General features: G+C 37.4%; 1 protein-coding gene across 4 annotated transcripts in view; it reads right to left on the minus strand.

The window, feature by feature from the left end:
• Nucleotides 1–1345: 1345 nt before the first annotated feature.
• The window catches only part of LOC141736277 (CDC42 small effector protein 2), an 82681-nt gene continuing 64353 nt past the window's right edge, over nt 1346–19673 (minus strand). For all 4 annotated transcript variants that reach the window (XM_074570220.1, XM_074570221.1, XM_074570223.1 and 1 more), the window contains exons 4-6: nt 8082–8183; nt 3706–3823; nt 1346–3280 (exon numbers count right to left, since the gene is read on the minus strand). In XM_074570220.1, coding sequence (XP_074426321.1) covers nt 3725–3823; nt 8082–8183 — 201 coding nt within the window. In that variant the 3' untranslated portion in view covers nt 1346–3280; nt 3706–3724. The remainder of the gene's footprint in view (nt 3281–3705; nt 3824–8081; nt 8184–19673) is intronic.

A 19673-nucleotide genomic window follows, 5' to 3' on the forward strand; every position in this document is an offset into this window, starting at 1 on the left:
GACAGGCTTGAGAAGTGGGCCCATGCAAACCTCATGAAGTTCAAGAAGGGCCAGTGCAAGGTCCTGCACGTGGGTCAGGGAAATGCCAAGTGCAAATACAGGCGGCGCAGAGAATGGATTGAGAGCAGCCCTAAGGAGAAGGACTTGGGGTGCTGGTGGACGAGAAGCTCAATACGAGCCAGCAATGTGTGCTTGCAGCCCAGAAAGCCAACCATATCCTGGGCTGCATCAAAAGAAGCGTGGCCAGCAGGTTGAGGGAGGTGATTCTGCCCCTCTACTCCACCCTGGTGAGACCCCACCTGGGGGTCTGTGTCCAGCTCTGGGGCCCTCAACATAAGGACATGGACCTATTGGAGTGAGTTGAGAGGAAGGCCATGAAGGATGATCAGAGGGCTGGAGCACCTCTCCTGTGAGGACAGGCTGAGAGACTTGGGATTGTTCAGCCTGGAGAAGGCTCCAGGGAGACCTTATAGCGGCCTTCCAGTACCTAAAGGGGGCCTACAGGAAAGGTGGGGAGGGACTCTTTATCAGGGAATGGAGCAATAGGATGAGGGATAATGGTTTTAAACTGAAAGAGGGGAGATTTAAATTAGATATTAAGAAGAAAAGCTTTACTCTGAGAGTGGTGAGACCCTGAAACAGGTTCCCTAGAGAGGTGGTAGATGCCCCATCCGTGGAGGTGTTCAATGCCAGGCTGGATCGGGCTCTGAGCAACCTAGTCTTTATCTTGATCTTTCTTTCCCTTTAAAACTATCTTTTTTCCTCAACTGGCAATTTCAAGAACTTGCCATAAGCTAAACAATTAATTATCAGTCTTTTAAACAATTTAGCATGAAGTTTAAACTAGTACATTAGTGCCGAAGGAATTAACTTCGAAAGTGTCAAATATAGAAAGTAATTGAGCCAAATAGAAAGAAGTGCCTTGCAGGTATATTTAGTGCAGATGTCCGAATTACGATGATTAGTTGTACAATTAAGTCTTCTACTGATGACCACAGTAATCTGCATAACATTCAAGAAAGTAACACACAAACCTGCTGCAGTCAAAAGGAAAGAAATCCTGTATATTAAGGTTTCCAATGTATTTTTTATGAAACCTTCCCTTGAAGATCCTTGCAGAAGCCCCTGGTATACACTCTAAGTCAATGCAACAAAAGTGCCAATAAAATTATAGTTTAATCCATTTGTCAACAAAAGGGCCAAGTGATATGAAAAAACCCGAAGACTGCAAATTACTTACTGACACTAACAGGTTACTGTTAAGAGAATTTTCACCACAAATTTGTCCATAGGCTGCAAGTGTTTTTCTGATGCAAATGAAAAAGAAAAAGGGTAGGCCACCAACTGAAAGAAAACATTTATTGAATCAAAGTCAATACTTTCCTTTTAATATCTACAAGCCAACACTGAACTGACTTTATTCAAGAATGAACACAATGTACAAAAAAAGTATGTCTGTTATAAAAATATGTCAAATTTTTTTTCCTGGCTATTGAGCTGAAAACATTTTAACAAGTGCAAGATAGGTTTGGCAAGCAAATTTAAGCTGCTATTACCAATGACAAAGTTCAAATAATTTTATAATCATAGTATATTTAGGACTCATTGATAAAGTGGCATTGGAAATGTTGACCTCTAAAAAAAAAAATCACTGCACTGCCACATGTTTATGCACCCCATTGAACATCTTGATCTTCTGTCATCATGAATCAGTACCTTAATCAGTGAAGACTATCCAAACTAATTCAAACTATTCCACCAGATAATTAGCACCTACCACTGGAATACAACTTAGGAAAGGCAAACTACCTCCACGACCCTGTATTTTGTGTTTCGCTTGTGAACTGAGAGAGAAGAGTAGGTAGGTTCATACATGTTTAAATCAACCTGACAGCTGTTGCAATGTGAAATCAGGGGAAGGATGGAAAAAGAATAATCATTTACCACAGCAATCTATAGTTACGAACACATGCGTGTTTACATATAAAAATGGATCTGACTAGGCTCAGTTGTTGTTTGGATGTTCGGCTTTTTTTTCCACATAAAAACTTAACTCAACCAGGACTCAAATCATTGACTTCTTTCAAACCACCACCAAGGAGGAAAAAAGGGACCATTTACAGAGATAATCTGAAAACAGTGCAATATTAAAATACAATTTCACAACATGTGAAAGAAACATGCTTTGGAACCTGAGCAAAAGGCATTTACTGACTTAGTAAAAAGTCACCCTGTATGTTGTTTTCATTGGCATCTGTTCCGCCAGATTAGTATGTTGCTCTTAGCAACTTCCATGGCCCCTAAATATTTAGTACACAGAAACTGCCAACTACTTAGAGAGGTCTACTAAACTTTTCAGCTAATATTGCAGGCAGTCTGACATGCTGCTACTGGGAATGACCATACAGCTGAAAACTATGAAAAATTATATAAAGAAAAAGCAGCAGCCAAACATGATGCTTTTCTTTTTTAAACAGCCTAACGTGCTTCCACAACACTTAGATACGGTACTACACTGGTTTACAGTCTCAAGGTCAGCTCTTTTAAAATAAATATACTGAACATTTACAACAAACACCTCATGAATGCAAGCTCTCTCTTTATTATTTCAAGACCAGTTTGATCAAAACTAAAATAAAGACATAACTCTGAAGCAGCTAAGTTACAAGTCCTTCTTCAGAAACAGGCATGACTTGGTGCCACAGCAAAATTTTTCACGAGTCTGCAGGAAGCAACTTTTTTTTTCTTCTAGCACCAAGCAGGCCACCATACAAAGCAACCTCAAAAAGCATGCGGTCATCTACTCTGCTGGTTTTGTATGAAATAATCATTTGTGCTTGCAGGTCCCAGACCTTTCAAAAATCGTTATGAACAATAGATGATTGATGACGTTAATGGAAACTCACTCATTTCTAAATTACTGGAGTGGAGAAAAGATTAAAGACTAAAAAGCAACAGAATGTTGTGCATTAGTATTTGTGAGGGATGAGGGAAGCTAAGGTTGGTGCTTTGATTTGCCTAAAAACAAACAAAAAGCTGAAAACAATCCTAAACAGCTCTATGTCCATGATACTGGTAGAGGCCAATGTGTGCATGCCACTGAAAGGCACAGTTGGACCAATCTGATAAATGGCATCATCAGAGCAAAACAGCAACTTTTCACTGGAGCAATCACAAAGGGTGAACAATGAGCCATCACTTCTCTCATCATGAGCACAGAAAGCAGTCACCAAGGCAAAAGAGGGGACACAGGAAAGAAGATACAGGAACTCACATAAACCTGGAGGACAGAAAAAACACAATAAGCTGAGTTTTGAACATTGAGTGACCATTTTCCTTCTGTAACATTGCTATTCATTGATTTAACACAATACATATTATACTTAAATGGATGGAACTGTTGCAAAAATGGTACCCTAATCATATCACAGAATTCTTCTGAAGTTTGTTATACAACTAACTTCACTTGCAAAGATTTGCCTACAGTATCACCTTAGGTATAAATCAAGCTTACAGACAGACTGATGCATTCAGGACAATCTCTTGTTCATTGTGTAAAAAAAAAATAACATGCTTACAAGATATTGAAATTTTTACTCAGAAATGCACTTTTAAATTGAGCATCATAAAGACAGAGCTATTTTATAGGGAGCTAATTCTTCCTACTACTCTTACAGTGCCTAAAAAGCAGAGTGCAATACTTACTGCAAAGGTTTCCCCGAGGTTATCCTGCCTTTGTATCTACAAGCTGCATCTGAACATTTGCAGACATGCCACCTCCATAGCCTCCCTTGGACTGCATTTGGTTCTGAATGGAGCTGACCTGGAGACAGATGGAAAGGAGGGGCAGAAAAACACGACAGACAGTGAGCTATGGCGTCTTCTTGCTTCCCATTTTATTTCTTGTTTAGGTTGGTTTTCAAGTGCTCCTTTACCGTTAAAGCTACCTTACTTGTGCATGAGGACATGTGCAGCATAGGCTTGCTCGAATTTTCACTTCTGCAAGCAGCTCTGACAGAGAGATGGAAGAACTGGTACTGAGGCTGAAGTTTTTCCTCTCCCCCAGAGAAAACTGGCTGATTCAGGCTTTCAGTGACCAGCTTGATTACTCAGAAAAAATTAATCAAATCTCTTACTGGTATCCAACTCCACTCCACCTGACAATCTTTTTATATGGAAAATGTTCTTTACCAAGTATGATAAACCAGAGAAGTTGACACTGCTACATTAAAATAAAATAGACAACTTACAAAATATCTGGATAGTATCTGCATTGTATGGCTAACTTCAGATAATTAAAAAAGGACTTTCTAAACCAAGAAGGAGCTTTTGGTTTGTGGAAGGTTTTTTATTTATCTATTTACGTAACACCACACACTGCTTTCCTTAATTGCTACCATTCCTTTAAATAGCAGGGTATTTATTGTTTAAACCATATTCAAACTATCAACTTCCCTGGAAACAGCTTATTTGAAGGTATTTTTAGCCTGATACAAATAAATACATAAAGATACCTCACACACGCAAAGACACACACATCCCTGTACGGCTTTCATTGCCCTTATCAACAAAAAGGAAAGGAATCCATAGTTCTTTCCTGCTTGTGTTGCATGAGTCAAAATAATCATCGCCAGCTGCCTGCAGGAAGACAACCCCGACCTTGCAGGTTTTTCTCTCTGCACCCCATAGCATACATAACAAGTACACAATAAGCACAAAAGAACATACTCATTCAAGGCTATGGCTTCTGAAATTGAGCTTGCAGCAAAGCCTATGCCTGCAGGGCACCACTTGGGATTATTACATGCTCCTTCACAGAGACCTTGAAACACCACCAGAAAGCTGTATTAAAACAGCACTGGAGAAATATTAGTTTGCACAATATTTTCCCTGTCTACAAAGACAAAATATGTATATTCTTTTCCACAGCAAAGCAAACCACATGCATACACACAAAATGAATGAGCACAACTCTTTCTTACACACTGTTTCTCAAACCACTGTGAAAAAGAGAGCCTGTTTTAGGATCTTTGTCTTCAACAGTATGGCATATTGCAATGCAGTGCAAAAGATCTGATTTTTATGTATTTAAGCAGCACAAAGTAAACCAATTTTCTATGTTGGCACTTTGCTCAAATAAGTGATACAGCTGCAGCAAAGTGATGTTATATTCACATTTTCTTTTATGGAAAAGTGTTCAGAGCCAATAATCTAGTGGTTTTGACAACACAGACTACAAACTCAGTAAGGAACTGCGGAGAAGTGCAACTACATCCATAGGGTGTTGTTTAAGAACTTTCACGTTTCACCAAGCTGGTCATCTTCTTCATCAAGCATTTTCTGTTACTCACTGGAACAACAGGAGTTTGAATTTAATTTTTTTTCCTTAGAAAATAATTAATCTACATGTAAATGTGTTCATAAGAATTACTTGAGGATGGCATTAATTTAATCTGAACGAAACCTGCCTCTATTGAAGAAGAGACAGAAAAACATCTCCAGGCTTCCCAGCCTGGACAACTTGACTACATGGCTTTAAAATTTTGGAGAACAGCTAATCAACACAAATTACAAGGCACTTGTGTAAATTTTTATAAGTACACCTTCTAAAGGTTAGAATATTTTCTCTGGTACTTGAGTAGGTAAGGAAGTATTAGTTTAGAACGCAGAGGCTGTTAAACCTAAAGCAAAGAGAATGCAGCAAATTAAACTTGCCTGCATTAACAGTTCAGTGGCTATTTTTTGTATGAAAACTTAAATAGGAAACATACAATGTTAAAAACACTAAGCAAAAAGTAGGTCTTACAACTGTAGGCCTATAAGGTGGTATTCTTTCCGAAGCATTGTCCTTTTGAAGCAGTCTTGAGTTACAAGAACAAGCACCATGAAATGCAATTATTTTTCTTCTTTCCCAAAGATGTCATTGCCTTTCTTTGATGACACATAACAGCAAGGTTCTTCTCTCTTACATCTAATTTAGATAGGATAAGATTTTGTATGGGGAAAAGGATTGAACCAATTAAAGACCATACAATCTGTTGTGCTGCTTGTCTATCTCATTGATTTCCTTCTTTCCCTCCCTTTTAGAATTAGGAAATAGCACAGATGGTCCTTGAGAATGAAAACAAGGAAAAAACTAAGAAAAGGATGGAATACACGAAATCAAAGACTAAACTGAGGAATATGAAGCGGAAGAAGAAAGCGAGAGATTTCACCATGGAACATAAAGGTAAAATAAGAAATAAAGCGATGGGAATGAGAAAGAAACAGTGTACAGAAGGCTCCTACTGATTAAGTGTACCTTTGACAAAGGAGCAAGGCACTCCACAGAGAAGGCAAACAAAAAAAAGCAAAATATTTCAGTAGTCAGAATCTGTACTCAGAATCATAAGGATACGTAATGAAGAACAATGTTGATGAAAAAAAAGCACAGAGCAGATAACGGATGAAGAACCAAATTTATAGAGGAAAAGCTAATGAAATTGCAGGAGGCCCTCCTAAGGTATTCAGAAGAGAGAAAGCACAAGGAGGTTCATGAAGGAGTATAATGTCCATACTATAAAGGAAATTAAACAGCAGAAAACCATGTAGAGGTTAACATCCTAATCTTGGAATTTGCACTGCGAAGAATGAACAAGGAGACTGGCTGCAGTATTACAACAGTAAGTCAACACAGAAGAGGCAGGAAAATAAGCGATGTGGAAAAACTAGAGATTTGTGTGTCTGAAGAGAGAGGGGAGAAAGGATTATTTTTTGCATACAGATCCTTTCTATCTGGATTCAGAAAAATCACTCTGTCCACTTATGCAGCACATTATCCAAATGAAAAAAGTGAAAGAGCCAGTTATAAGCATTCAAAATTAAAAAAATGCTTTAAAAAAAATAAAGCAAGCTTCTCACTTTATCACTTTATTATTTCAATTTGTAATGGCTTTAAAGATTAATGTAATATATTGCATTAAGTAATTAGCTTTATTTTATTAAGTTGAAGCTGTGTTTGTCCATTTAACTTGCTTACACGTGTTTTAGTACAAATCACTTCCAATCCATTATGTTGTTTCTGGAAAATTTTAGTATATTGCTTGTCATGTCAGATTTTCTAGCTTTGCCCTTCCCCAATATGTACTGAGTTACAAAAGTTTCTGTCTGATCTCAATAAGCGGTAAACTAGTTGAAACTACAAATGACTCCATTTGCCTACATTAAAACTGCCTCTTTCCTTTACAGCTCTACTCTCTATTCTGATACCTGTGACAGAATTCTTTTTTTCGCTTTGTCAAGAAGTATTTTTCATCATTTTCATCTCAAAACATTTCTTTCCTTTAAAGAGGATTATTACGTTCAAGAAGTATTTTTCATCATTATCGACCGACATTTCACAAAAATATGAAGATACACAAAAGAATCTAACCTCATAAGCTGATTTTCAGTATGTATCTTAGCCTCTGTTTTTCACTTTGAGAGAGATAAAAATACCTGTTGCTCCTATCATCTACAGGAAGCCACAAAACCTTGCCTGTGACATCATTGCTCTCTCTGGAAATAATTCACACTGCAAATAGGGCTACAGAGCATAGAAAAGGACAACAACAAGGACACACAAAAATATTTGTGTGCACCGTAAACCAACTTAAGTTAGAGTTTTACATGAACTATATTTAAAATAGCTTAAAGCATTTAAGGTAAGAAATCTAGTCAATTATAAGACACTTTAAAATGTTTTCTCTAAGATAGACTAGTATATTTTCAAATATACCTCTATTTTAGTTCATACTTGCCATCAGAATGAATTTTTTAAAAGTATTCTACACATAGCCTGCACAATTTATACAGTATCTACTATGTATTATCAATAAATATAGGAATTTTAAAAATTATATTCCATAATTTTCAATGCAGGTGTTTAGGACTTGGAATTAAGATTCCAAGCAGGTTGTTCTTCGGCAGGTTCCAAGCAGGTTGTTCTTCAATTTTATAGAGATACTTTCTTATAGCTGAAAGACTCATTGCTTCAGCTACAAGATACATATACAGTGTTCCTGTATTGTAAGACGAAATAGTCTTCATTCGCTCATGCTTACCGAATTCATTCCACTGAATAGGTCTCCTGATCCTACATGAGCTGTGTGAACAAAGTTTGTTGGCTCCCCAATCATGCTTCGGTCAATCCGCCGCCGTCTTTTCTGAAAGGAACGTAAAGAAACCATCTAACTGAGAGTTGCTGAAAAGCCAAAAACAATGTGTGTCATAAATGTAAAATTTAACTGTCCACAGGATATTTCATACACTGTAAGATATTTTCATAGAGACAAAAAGCAGAGTCCAAATTCCCAGGTTAAGCAAGACATTGGTAATACTGTCCTTTGTTTTTACTTGGAGGATCTATAGCAGATTATTAGACCAGCACTGATACCACTCCTAACATTTATGCCAACAAAACAGTTGTAAATAACCTTATTGCATTCCACAGTTCGTTAATCAGTACTTGCAACTTCTGCCTATGTTTGTATTTAAATCATGATGTGACAAGATCAAATTTGAGGTTTAGTCATTCAAAACAAGAATTAAGGATCAAATAGTATTAGTATAGTCTGTGAAACCGCTATTGTAGAGAATTTCTGATTGCGTGCCATGGGAACTCATGTCACAATTTGTAATATGGCGATGTTCAGAACAATGCCTTGAGTTTGATCAGATTTAGTCACAGACATATCTTTACTGATCCCTGTATGCTAAGATAACTTCCAGTCTGTGTGATTGTAGAGTGGGAGCTGAAGGGGTGCAGTGTGATAGTAAAGCAGGATGCCAGATTAGGGACTCCGATTCCTGTGCCATAAAACAGAAGGCAAGAATTGCTTAACCCCTGCCTCTCCTTTTTTCAGAGTCACAGCTTCATTTTTTATTAATGGAATAACACACAAATGAAAAACTGGAGGCAGTAAGGACTTCCTCTAATTAAAGCTGTTTTGGTTGCCTACCTCCAGCTAACCCTTGCATCTAAAGCAATAAAACAAGAAAACCCTATCCCACATTTCTTAGGCCAGAGCCAGGGAGTTTACACAGAGCAAATCATGCAGTGTGCAGTCACCATATGCCCGTAGCCTGTATTTGAAAAAAAAAAAAAAAAAAAAAAAACCACCAAAAACAATAGCCATGAAGCACAGTATGAATATCACATGTGATATTCCTATGTGACACACAATTTAAGGTGTGTCACATAAAATACTGTGCAATAGCTAAGAAACTACTTGAGCTCAATTAAAAGCTTTACATCACCTTAAAGTCCACTCAGTCTCATTTTTAAAGGTATCTTCGTTTCTAATCTGCAGTGAGGTCATAAGACCACCCAGACCGAGACACGAAGGTACATGCTTCATGAGTGGGCTAGCTGCTACTGAAACAGAGCTATAGATTAAATCTTTATGAATCAGAACCCACAGCTATGAGAATACATCACGGGGTTTAGCCAGCAAGTACAAAACACATTCAATCCTTTCCTGTGCCTTCTCCCTATTACTAAAACCAGATTTTAGTAGGTACCTTAGTGCATCATATTAATAGGTGGTGTGAGGAGAAACACATAAAACACTTCTATAGAAATAACAAAATAAAATGACCCGATCTATGCCATAACTATTAGTGAATTCTCTACTCCAACAAATTTGACAAGATCAACAAGATAAAATAATCATAGCTATAAAAATATCTTCATGTAGTTCAAGGGCTTTCACAAAGAAAATAGTTATGGAAATTAACTGAGATGTCTCAATTTCAGAAAACATTAGTACAGTTCACAGAGCCATAAATAGCCACAACAGAATCTATTACAATGTCCCATCAATGCATTAATATTTCAATATAGAAGTCAAGCTTACTTACAGGTACAGCAAATGATTTCTTAAGTTATGCATGACATCAGCTAGTAAAAAGCATATGTGACTAATGTGGGGGGAGAGACCTCACACCAGGTTTATGCTTCCACTGGATAAGAACTGCTCCTCTCACATGTCCAGGAGAAGCATCTCCACAGGTGCAATGATTATTTCAAATGCACATTGCTGTATTTACACAACATAGTATTGTTAATATGCTGTGACTATGACACAAAAAGAAGCTCTAGAGAGCTGTATGAAACACACCACTCCAATCAGAACACCTAAAATTGTTTCAGGTCTGCAGTAGTTGCCCTTCTCCCCCTTTAAAAAAAATAACCAGTCAGATTCATTTATAAGTCTAAACAATACATCCATGATTTCTTGTTTTTAGTGTACTTTTGAAATGCAGGAGTTTGATGAAGAGAAAATGTAGACATTATCAAAACTTTTGTAATTTTTTGTTTATTTGTTTTGCAAACAACCAAACTCTTTCTTTGGGCAACTAAACTTACCTTCCTCCTTTACTTGTTGCTAAGATCCCTGGCATGCCAGTAACAGTATTAGAGTGCCAGATCTTGTGAAAACTGTAAATGACTCTCTGCTAATCATCAGCTAGTCAACCAGTAACCACCAGTTAAACTGAACCGCTGTCAAACCCTGTTTCTTATCTTAAGTGAGTTTCTTATCAGAGGCCATCAGCCAGTTACACCCTGGCATGTGCCCATTGATGTGATCTCCATGAAGCAATGTAAGAGTATTTAAACGCTCTGCTATATGAAGAGCACAAAGCAGTTCACTCTGAAAGGAAATCAAATATTGCTTTTTTTTTTTTGCTGCAGGAACACACAGTTTGCATTTACATTAGCATTTTAGCTTAGATCATGAGCACGCTTTTGAAGCCACTTTGGCAGTCCCCATTTACTAAGCTTCAATTTCAATTCAGAGTAGTCTCGGAGTGTACAAATTAGACTTCTTTTAGGTAAAAGCTGAACTGGAAGATTAGCTGATGCACTCCCATTGCTAACAGACATTGAGGCCAATGGACCATGTGAGCCAGCCTGAAGCAGACCACAAGACATCTAATGCACATCAAGGCTCCCCAACACCTGCACTACTACATAGCTGCTCCTACTAGGATGTGCCATTTCTGTAGATGCAGCCTCAGCCAGAACCAAAATGACCAGTCAGCATGAGTGAAGGGACAAGGGGAGCACTGTAAAAAGTCACCTCTTTTCAAGGAATGTAACACAGAAGAATGGCATAGGGCAGCACGCCTGGAAAGGTTATAAAGCGTTTACTGAGCTCACCATAAACATGAGCTTTGCCAGGACTTTATTGTAAGGTTGTATTTTCTGAGGCTCTGTACCTGTAAGAATGCATGCAATACCATTGTTCTATAAACAATAAGAATTAACACACAGATTGATTCTTTGGTAAATTTAGTATACCTAATTTAAAATAAGCTGAGAAGGAGCACATTCACATCTTACTTAAGAAATGAATTGTACAATTATGCTCATTTCCTTCTGTGTATCACTTGTGCCTTTCCATCCTTGTTCTTAGTGCAGATCATGTGCCAGAGCCCAGTGAATATGAATTCTCTCTAGCCTTCACCCATGCCCCAAACTCCACTTGATAACACACCATATCTTTCTTGTTAATTTGGGTGAAGTTACTGAAAAATTTAGTATCAATGAGCAAAAAAAGTTTAAAATCTGAATTGTAGTATTTGACTTTTTCCCCCTCCTTGCCTTATACCAAGGCACTTCCCCCTTTACTATGGGGGGATGGGGTGACAAGGAGCACAACGGAGGTGAGACGAGAGGAAGAGACCTGTAAAGGGATCCTGAAAGTGGAATATGAAATGTCATCATTTAATGGTTTTACTCAAGTTTGTTTCCTTTAAAACAATCTGCAGAGTTTGGATTGCGAAGCACACACCAAATAATCGTTACACCACATAAAGAAAAAAAAATAAAATCTTTAAACAGAAGTAGAAGAAATGCAGGTTTGTGTGTTAACTGTTTGAGAGGAACGGAAGTAGTCTGAGGACCCATCTCAGAAGCTTTGCTTTGAACGTGTACTAGATGCAATGAAACGGGATCACATCAGTTACCATAGTAATGAAGTAAAGAACTGAAGTCTCTTCTATTCTTAATCTGCAAGTGATGCTTTGCACCCATACAGGGTAGCATCTCTTCCGAAGCACAAGAATTAAGAAAGCTACCAGCTGTTGCATCACACAGAAATTATTTTAACCCTGCAAGTTTCTTGAAATTTTTGATAAACAGTTTTAAACTTGTTTTAAAAAATTAAACTAATTATACCATGTATTCAACCTGCCCTCCAGCAAAGCCACAAGCATTTTACTGAAACACCATTTTCATAGTTCAAAAAACTACTTATTGCAAGAAATTAAAAACTCTAATTTGTTTCTTTAAACAAATAATAGGCACACACTGATGGGTCCAGAGGCATGCAAAATTTCCTTTTCATTCCCCTCTATTTTTGGCTTTCTCCAAGTTTCGTCCAGAGGCTAGGCTGTGCTTCTCTAGCTCAAATCGCTTCGTAGTGATTGCAACAGTTCTGAACGAGACAAGTTCTCTGCCTGTATATATACATATAAAAAATATAAGTTTTGGGAATTTTTCTCCTTTGCTGGGTCATGCATCCCTCTCTGCACTTCACGACAGGCTCTCTCAAAAAAAGAAAAAGAAAAGACACATGGAGTAGCATCAAGGTCTCAAATATATCAGAAAATACTTGAGTGATGTCACTTAGATCCTAGGAGGCTGATAATTATTTTTCTGGAAGCTGCTAAAAGTAGAAGTCACAAGTGAAGTCAAACAGAATATCATAGAAAGGTATCCCAAAGTCAAGTACAAACTTACATATGCTGGGGATCAAAAGCAAAGAAGTCTCTTCTATTTAGCTGGCAGAAAACCATGTTCTGCTAAATCTACACCAGATTTTTTGAGATAGCTGCTAGATACATATTCCAAATCCAAGTCTGAGTGAAATATAAGTGACACACAGCACTACAAAGGACCCTGCAACACGAAAGCCTGCGTGGATTTGACCTGCAGAAGGCTCTATCTCAGTCCTCAAATGGAAGTGGTATTGCGGGTGCACATAAGGAACATGCTTTCCAAGCATAAAGTGACACATGATAGAAACTGAAGAAATTCAGAGACAATGGTAAGTTATTGCCATATTGTGAACACGTAGTTTCTGAAAACAAGGCCTCTTTATTAAAATTCCCACATATGGCACTCTTCTCCTACCATTTAATATATCTCCACTTTACATAGAAGAAAACTGTCAACTCTTTTTTGCCACACAGCAATACTCTTTACCCAGCTGTTTGTGGTCCTGGCTTTTTATATCTTAGGATCTCAGTCAAGTAAACTATAAGAAACAGGGCAACAGAATACCCGCTGCCCTCAATGTGACTCTACTATAGGGAACAGACAGAGAACACCTACACTAACAACAAATTAATGGCAGGGCCAGAGTGAGAACTTTGCATCTCACATTAAGATGAACAAATTTCGGTATTTAAGTCACAAGTAGTAAATCTTTGTTTTGATCATTCTTCTCTAAAACCAACACAGATACAGTTGCTTTTCTGTTGAGGAGAACACTGTATTATTGTTTATTAATTATTATCTTATTAGAATTAATGTTAATTATTTATTAATATTATCAAGCTACCCCAATGCAACACTTTCCTACTGCTAACTTTGTAACATTTACAAAGCAAGTGTCATTTTACATGACTGCACTTCCATATATATATAGTTTTGTCTTATTTTATATGCAGTAAAAATATATTACACAATATATTTATGTATTACATAACAATATAATATATCATATATTACATTTCAAGGCATTTTTCTGTCACTTCATATTTATCTGTGTTCCAAAAAGCGTAGGGCACGGTAAACTAGATTAAAAAAGAAATTGCGTACTGATCTGATCTATCCAGTCTAATCTTGTGCAGCACGTTTCCAACCAGACCCAAATCAATATGAAGTGATCCATATATAAAATGCAAGTGATGCATCTTCCTTTTTTTTTGACACAGTTCTTTTCATCTTTCATTCTAACTACCTGTAGAAGAGGAACTTTAGTTCAAATTTGTTGTAATTTCTCCTTATTCTGCAACACTATTATTTCTCGTTATGTTATTTTGGCTTCTCTGTTTTTTCAATACAAAATTTGTAAGCTTGCCACAAAGATTCACATGTAGAAAATCTAAAAAGTGGCATTTACTGAGGTATAATCCCTGTGCTTTATAGTGTCTCTTTCTGAATAAAATGATCAGAAACAACTTCTGTATTTTAACTTCAACGACACATATCAGGGATACATAATCAGGGGAAAAAAAAAAGAAACACAAAAGAAAACACCATGCTTTGGCACTTCATCTGATGCAGAGTAAAAGCATCAACTTCCCAAGATTAATTTTCCAGTCTTGTTTCAGTTTCTTCTCTAATTTCAGACTATTTTTTTTAAAAAATTAGATCTTTAAAAGCAGTGTAGATGTGTAAATTAAGGTACTCAATATTCCACATTAAAATGGGCATCGCAGCAGCATTTGAGGCTTCAGTGCCAGGATTGTCTTCATCAAGTCAGCAATGGTTACTGCTGGGTGGCAGGGTCAGTAACTGAGGTAAGACAAAAAATTGGTTTTCCATTTTCTTAAATGATTACTGTCATAAAACAAGGTTATCTCTCTTGGCAAAAAGATCACTAAAGAACATTTAATTCTTCTCTGCAACCTAGTTCAAGACTTAATAAATTTACTTGCTAACTCCCTACTGGGAAACTCTCCCTGGTGAACAGAAGTGAATAATTCATCTGGACGGTATAAAGAGTTCGGCTTTGCAGAATGAGTTCCTGTGGTCAGAGAATGACCACTTACGTTTATTATCTCCAAAAATTTCACTGTTTTCAAAGCAGAAAGACAACTGTGAATTCATAAACACTAGAAACTTAGCTTTTAAACTTGTCTCCACAACATGAGGGTCATTTTTTCAGACTGCTCAGTTACTGCCATCTCAGACAGTAAAATGGGATCAAATACAGTAAGAAGTAATTCACTCTCTATGATAGCTCTTCACAAGCTTGACTTTTAAATAACAGCAGGGTAATTTCAACATAATGAAGTATAGTAACTTTTAACCATGCCTTCTAATCCTTTGCCACACTAAGAGATCTAGAGTTAATACATCTTTCCATACTAAAATGATCCAAATCCTGAATTCTCCTAAAATAAAATAAATCCCAGCAGAGCCACCACAACTGCTGTTCTTATGGTAGATAAGACAAATGCAAACAAGGAATACACTCCTGGTTCTCTTCTGTTCCTGCCTAGTGCATTTGTTTACATGATTGGGAGCTAGTCGTCTCATACATCTAACACTGTAAGGATGCACCATACAGATGGTATGTGATTTGCTAATTTTTATTTCTTAAATAGGAACTATCAGACTTATATGGAGGCTCACAGTTATTGCGTTTAACCTCCCTTCACAAATAACCCTCAAACAGCAACATTTTTTGGAAAACATCTGTTACCATTCATTCTAGTGTTAATTTCAGGCTTACCCAATGAAAAAAGCAAGCTCTTTTCATCTGCTGATTTACTCTCTGGGATCTTTGCCACCAGTCAAGATAGGTGTTTCATAACTCTTTCCCAAGGACAAAGTGATCTGTTAAAAAACTTTTCAGTGATATAATTCTGTTGAAATAGAGCTGTTTCCTAGCTTTGTATTCAAGAACTCTGCTGAAACTTCAGAAGCAGTGCAGACCAAAGATAAAACTAAGATAGAAATCTAAAGAAAGGATTTAATCAAAGACAAGATAGTAAACCATTTCAAAACGGGGGATTTGGATGGTTACAGGAGAAACGGAAGAAAACACCCTTAATTTTAATTTTCCTTATTTGATCTCTCCTACTTTTTATATCTTCTCTGAAAAGAGCACCAGCAACAAAGGAGTCCCTATGCTGTGCCACCCAGCTGATCCTCCACATGTTAGCACACAAGAAGAGCTAGGTACTTGCTCAGAATAGGAAGTATCAAACCATCCTGCAGAGTGTGGCTTTCTGTCTTCCCACATACATGCTGTTCTGCTCCCAAAATAGTCTGATGTGCACAGGATGGCTGGCTGCCTCTCAAGACAAGCTATGGTCTGAATGACGTGTCTGCGTTCCCAATATTGACCTAAAAAGGTCTTAAAGAATGTCTTTCATCAAAACCTACATAAAGGGGCCGCAGAGGCAAGGGTGTATCTCGTATATGTTTCTGATTTTTTCTCCCTAATTAGGAACGTAGAGATACATGTTAAAAACAACAAAAAGCATGTACACATATGAAGCTGGAACGCTAATACATGCCCATCTATCAACAGGATCATTATGTAGCAAACTAGTACTATGAAACCAATGGCTGGATATATACAATCATAGTATATAATATTTTTGAAGAAAAGGCTACACACCTCCTAAACATATCCCTGAATATTGTGGTACTGTCCATTTTTTTTCCAGCTTTTTAAACCCGTGAGGTTATGCTGCCAATTCCAACATTTATTCAACCTGCAGGTACTATATGAAAGTTGATGAAATTAAAGAGACACCATCCACGGTAATGTTAAAATTCCAGTCAGGCACTAGCATATGCTTAAAGTTTAACATTGAATTTAATTTTTGAACCATAAAGTGTCACTGATGTTACCGAACTGCAGGAGAACACATACACTCTGAAGAAGCAAGGTTGAAGAACTAGACTTTTAAGTTTCAAATGCCTTATGTCAAGAGGTCTACCACACCGAAGAAACCCAACTAAGATAATATGGAAAATAAATTAAAATGCTAGCCACTCCCTCTAAACCACTGTATTTCAGTGACAGATTTATTCTAAAGCAGTAATGTGTGCTACCTAAGCCCAACATAGTGATGTTCTGACCAGCTCTATGACCTTCATCAGCTGTGAAATACCAAAGCTCCTACCATTACTAACACAGTCCCTTACATGGGCAGTTTCTAGCAGATTAAAGATTCTTCCTTAATGAGTCTTGATTGCTTATGGATCTTACAAACCACAGCTTCATGAGAACAGAAGCAGGAGGAAACCAGCACAAGTTTTCATGCCTGCTCTTACGCAACAGAGATAAGTAGCAGGCCTCCAGCACACTCAGATTTTATAAAGTTCTCCAAAAATCCAGGACACTACCTGACTTCTCTAGCTAAAGAAGAGTTACGAAATTGAGACAAAGGATTGAAAAGAGGTAAGTTTTTAAATTGTGTAAGCTGTTACAATTAGCATCCATAATCACTAAATTATCACTTGTACACTGGATTTAGACTTCAGGCAAAATCACTTGACATTTACTGACCAACTCAAGTGGCAAAAAAAAAGAGTGAGCAAATCTGACTGCTTTCTGAACTCCTGAGCGAAGGAACTAGCAGTTCCATTCATATTTAGAAAAAGACAAAAGTAAAGGGAAAATAAGAGAATCTAAAATGGCAGAGAAGCTGACTTTATCAAACCTTTCAGCCTGGTTTTAAGTACAACTTCACATCAAATTAATCTATTTTGTAAATGAATACCTCAAACAGGATTGCATATTGCTATCTCAAACAGCTCCTTTGCTTTTAGCAAATTCAGCACCTTCTTGAATCTTTTGATGTGTACACTTTTGATCCGTTTATACAATATTCCATTACATTACGATGGTGTTAGTCACCACATGACAAAACTGGCAATTGTAGCCTATGTTTTCTAAATAAACAGGAAAATTTGCCAGATGAGGTTAAATGACTCTGAAAGACAACAGGTCTTTTAAGAAATGTGTTTAGCTCACACACTAAAGGGAACTTGTTCCGTTCCAGATGTGTAAACCAACTTTAAGTCACACAGTAAATCAGAATCCATTCCTTGGTATAGCTAGCAAGCACTATGCTTTTCAGAATACACATTAGCACAACTTTAAGATGACATTTGCAACTTGTAACTTGGCTGTCATGTTATACCACAAACTAGCTTCTCTTTCCAGTAAGTTTATTTTCATTACTTTTCATGGTTAATGCCTCTTTAACATAATTTTTAAACACAACAGTCATCTAAGATGTTAATACTGGTTTTCTACTATATGGTCTTCTACGTCTTTAATGTCCTTAGACAGACTATGCAGTCTGATTGTAGAGTGACAGGTAATTCATCAATGATAAAGACACAGCAGGGCGTGATGAAAGGAACAAGTCGGTGATACCGGCTTGTGGTATCTCAGCAAAAATCAGAACTTAGCATTGAACTCTTTTCTTACAGTTACCAAGCTGCATAACTTCGAACACATTAACTGTCACTTGGAACAGCTGCTTATTAGCAGGAACCAAAGTTTATTGCTGCAGGAACCTGGAGCAATATGTTGTGTTAGCAGGAACCTGGAACCAAAGTTTATTGCTGCACCTTTTAGAGTGAATCCAGAGCTGTGACACAGGTAAGGGACAAAAACTCTGCTGCATGTGGTATAGAAGGAGACACTGAAAGAGTGGGTTTGTTCACCCTTAAGTAAAGAGACATCTGCTTATGGTCTTAATGCTCTTCCATTACCTAACAGGAGAGTACAGAAGACAGACAGACTTGGAGGTGCACAGTGATAGCATGAGAAGCCACAACCTGAAGTTGTAATATAGAAAATATTGATTAAGTAATAATAATTTAAAAAAAATTGTTATGTAGGTGGTCAAACATTGGACCAAAAACGCAATGAATCTGAACGCCCATCCCTAGAGATCCCCGGAACACAACTGGACATGGCCGTGAGAACGCCAGTCTAGTTGGTTCTGCTTTGAGTAGTTGCATTGCACTAGATGGCATCCAGAGATCTCGTCACCTAGATTATTTTCCAAGTCTCCAACTTCAGCTGATGATGAAGAGGAAGAATGTAGAGCAGGCTGGAACTGACTTTGCTGTAATACAGATGCAGTATATTCTGCCCAGTAATCAAAATCATAATGTTAAAAGATACAGATTAAAAAAGTGATGTAAAGCTACACCACAATACAAACATTCTGGAAATTTCTAATAACTTATTTAAAAAGCAAATCCCAAAGTCCTGATAACAACATGCTGCAAAGTGCATCATGTTAAAGCTCTCTTTCCTTTCACTCGCTGACCTTTTCTAACAAGAACACAGGAAATACTTGAAAGGTGATCTGGCATGATGAGAGCTGTAGTTCTCTAGAGGACGTGTCAGGATTACACCGTGCAGCCCCTCCTGCTCAGCCAAATAAATGTCACCCTTCCCCAGCCACAACACAAACAAAAGCCTCGGGTGTCCCCAAGTACACTGCGTATTGAAATTCTTTCATTAAGAAATTATATTTCATGTTCGCAAATCCTGTTGTAAGTCTTCCTAGAGCTAGCTGGATAACATAAACAGGTTTGTTATATTCTGCACGTGCAGGTGTCTGCACGCATTTGCAATCAATATGGAAGCATACATGTTGCATAAGGTACATTACATACAAGCCTTCTGTACTCATATGTACACTGTATATAATCTTCTAAATCAGAATGATACATACATACCAAACTCCATTACAGAAAAGTACAAGAACAAAAATTAAACTGAAATATTACCTCCAAACACGTAATAGCCACTGCCAGATACAGGATCCTCAGTCACATTCACCACACAAAATCAGTCATTTAATAAGTCTAACACTTTCCCTGGACCAGCTAGTTAAAATATCTACTGCTCTGAAGATAACGTCTCTAAACA

This window comes from Larus michahellis, chromosome Z, assembly GCF_964199755.1.
Source record: "Larus michahellis chromosome Z, bLarMic1.1, whole genome shotgun sequence".
Taxonomy (NCBI): domain Eukaryota; kingdom Metazoa; phylum Chordata; class Aves; order Charadriiformes; family Laridae; genus Larus; species Larus michahellis.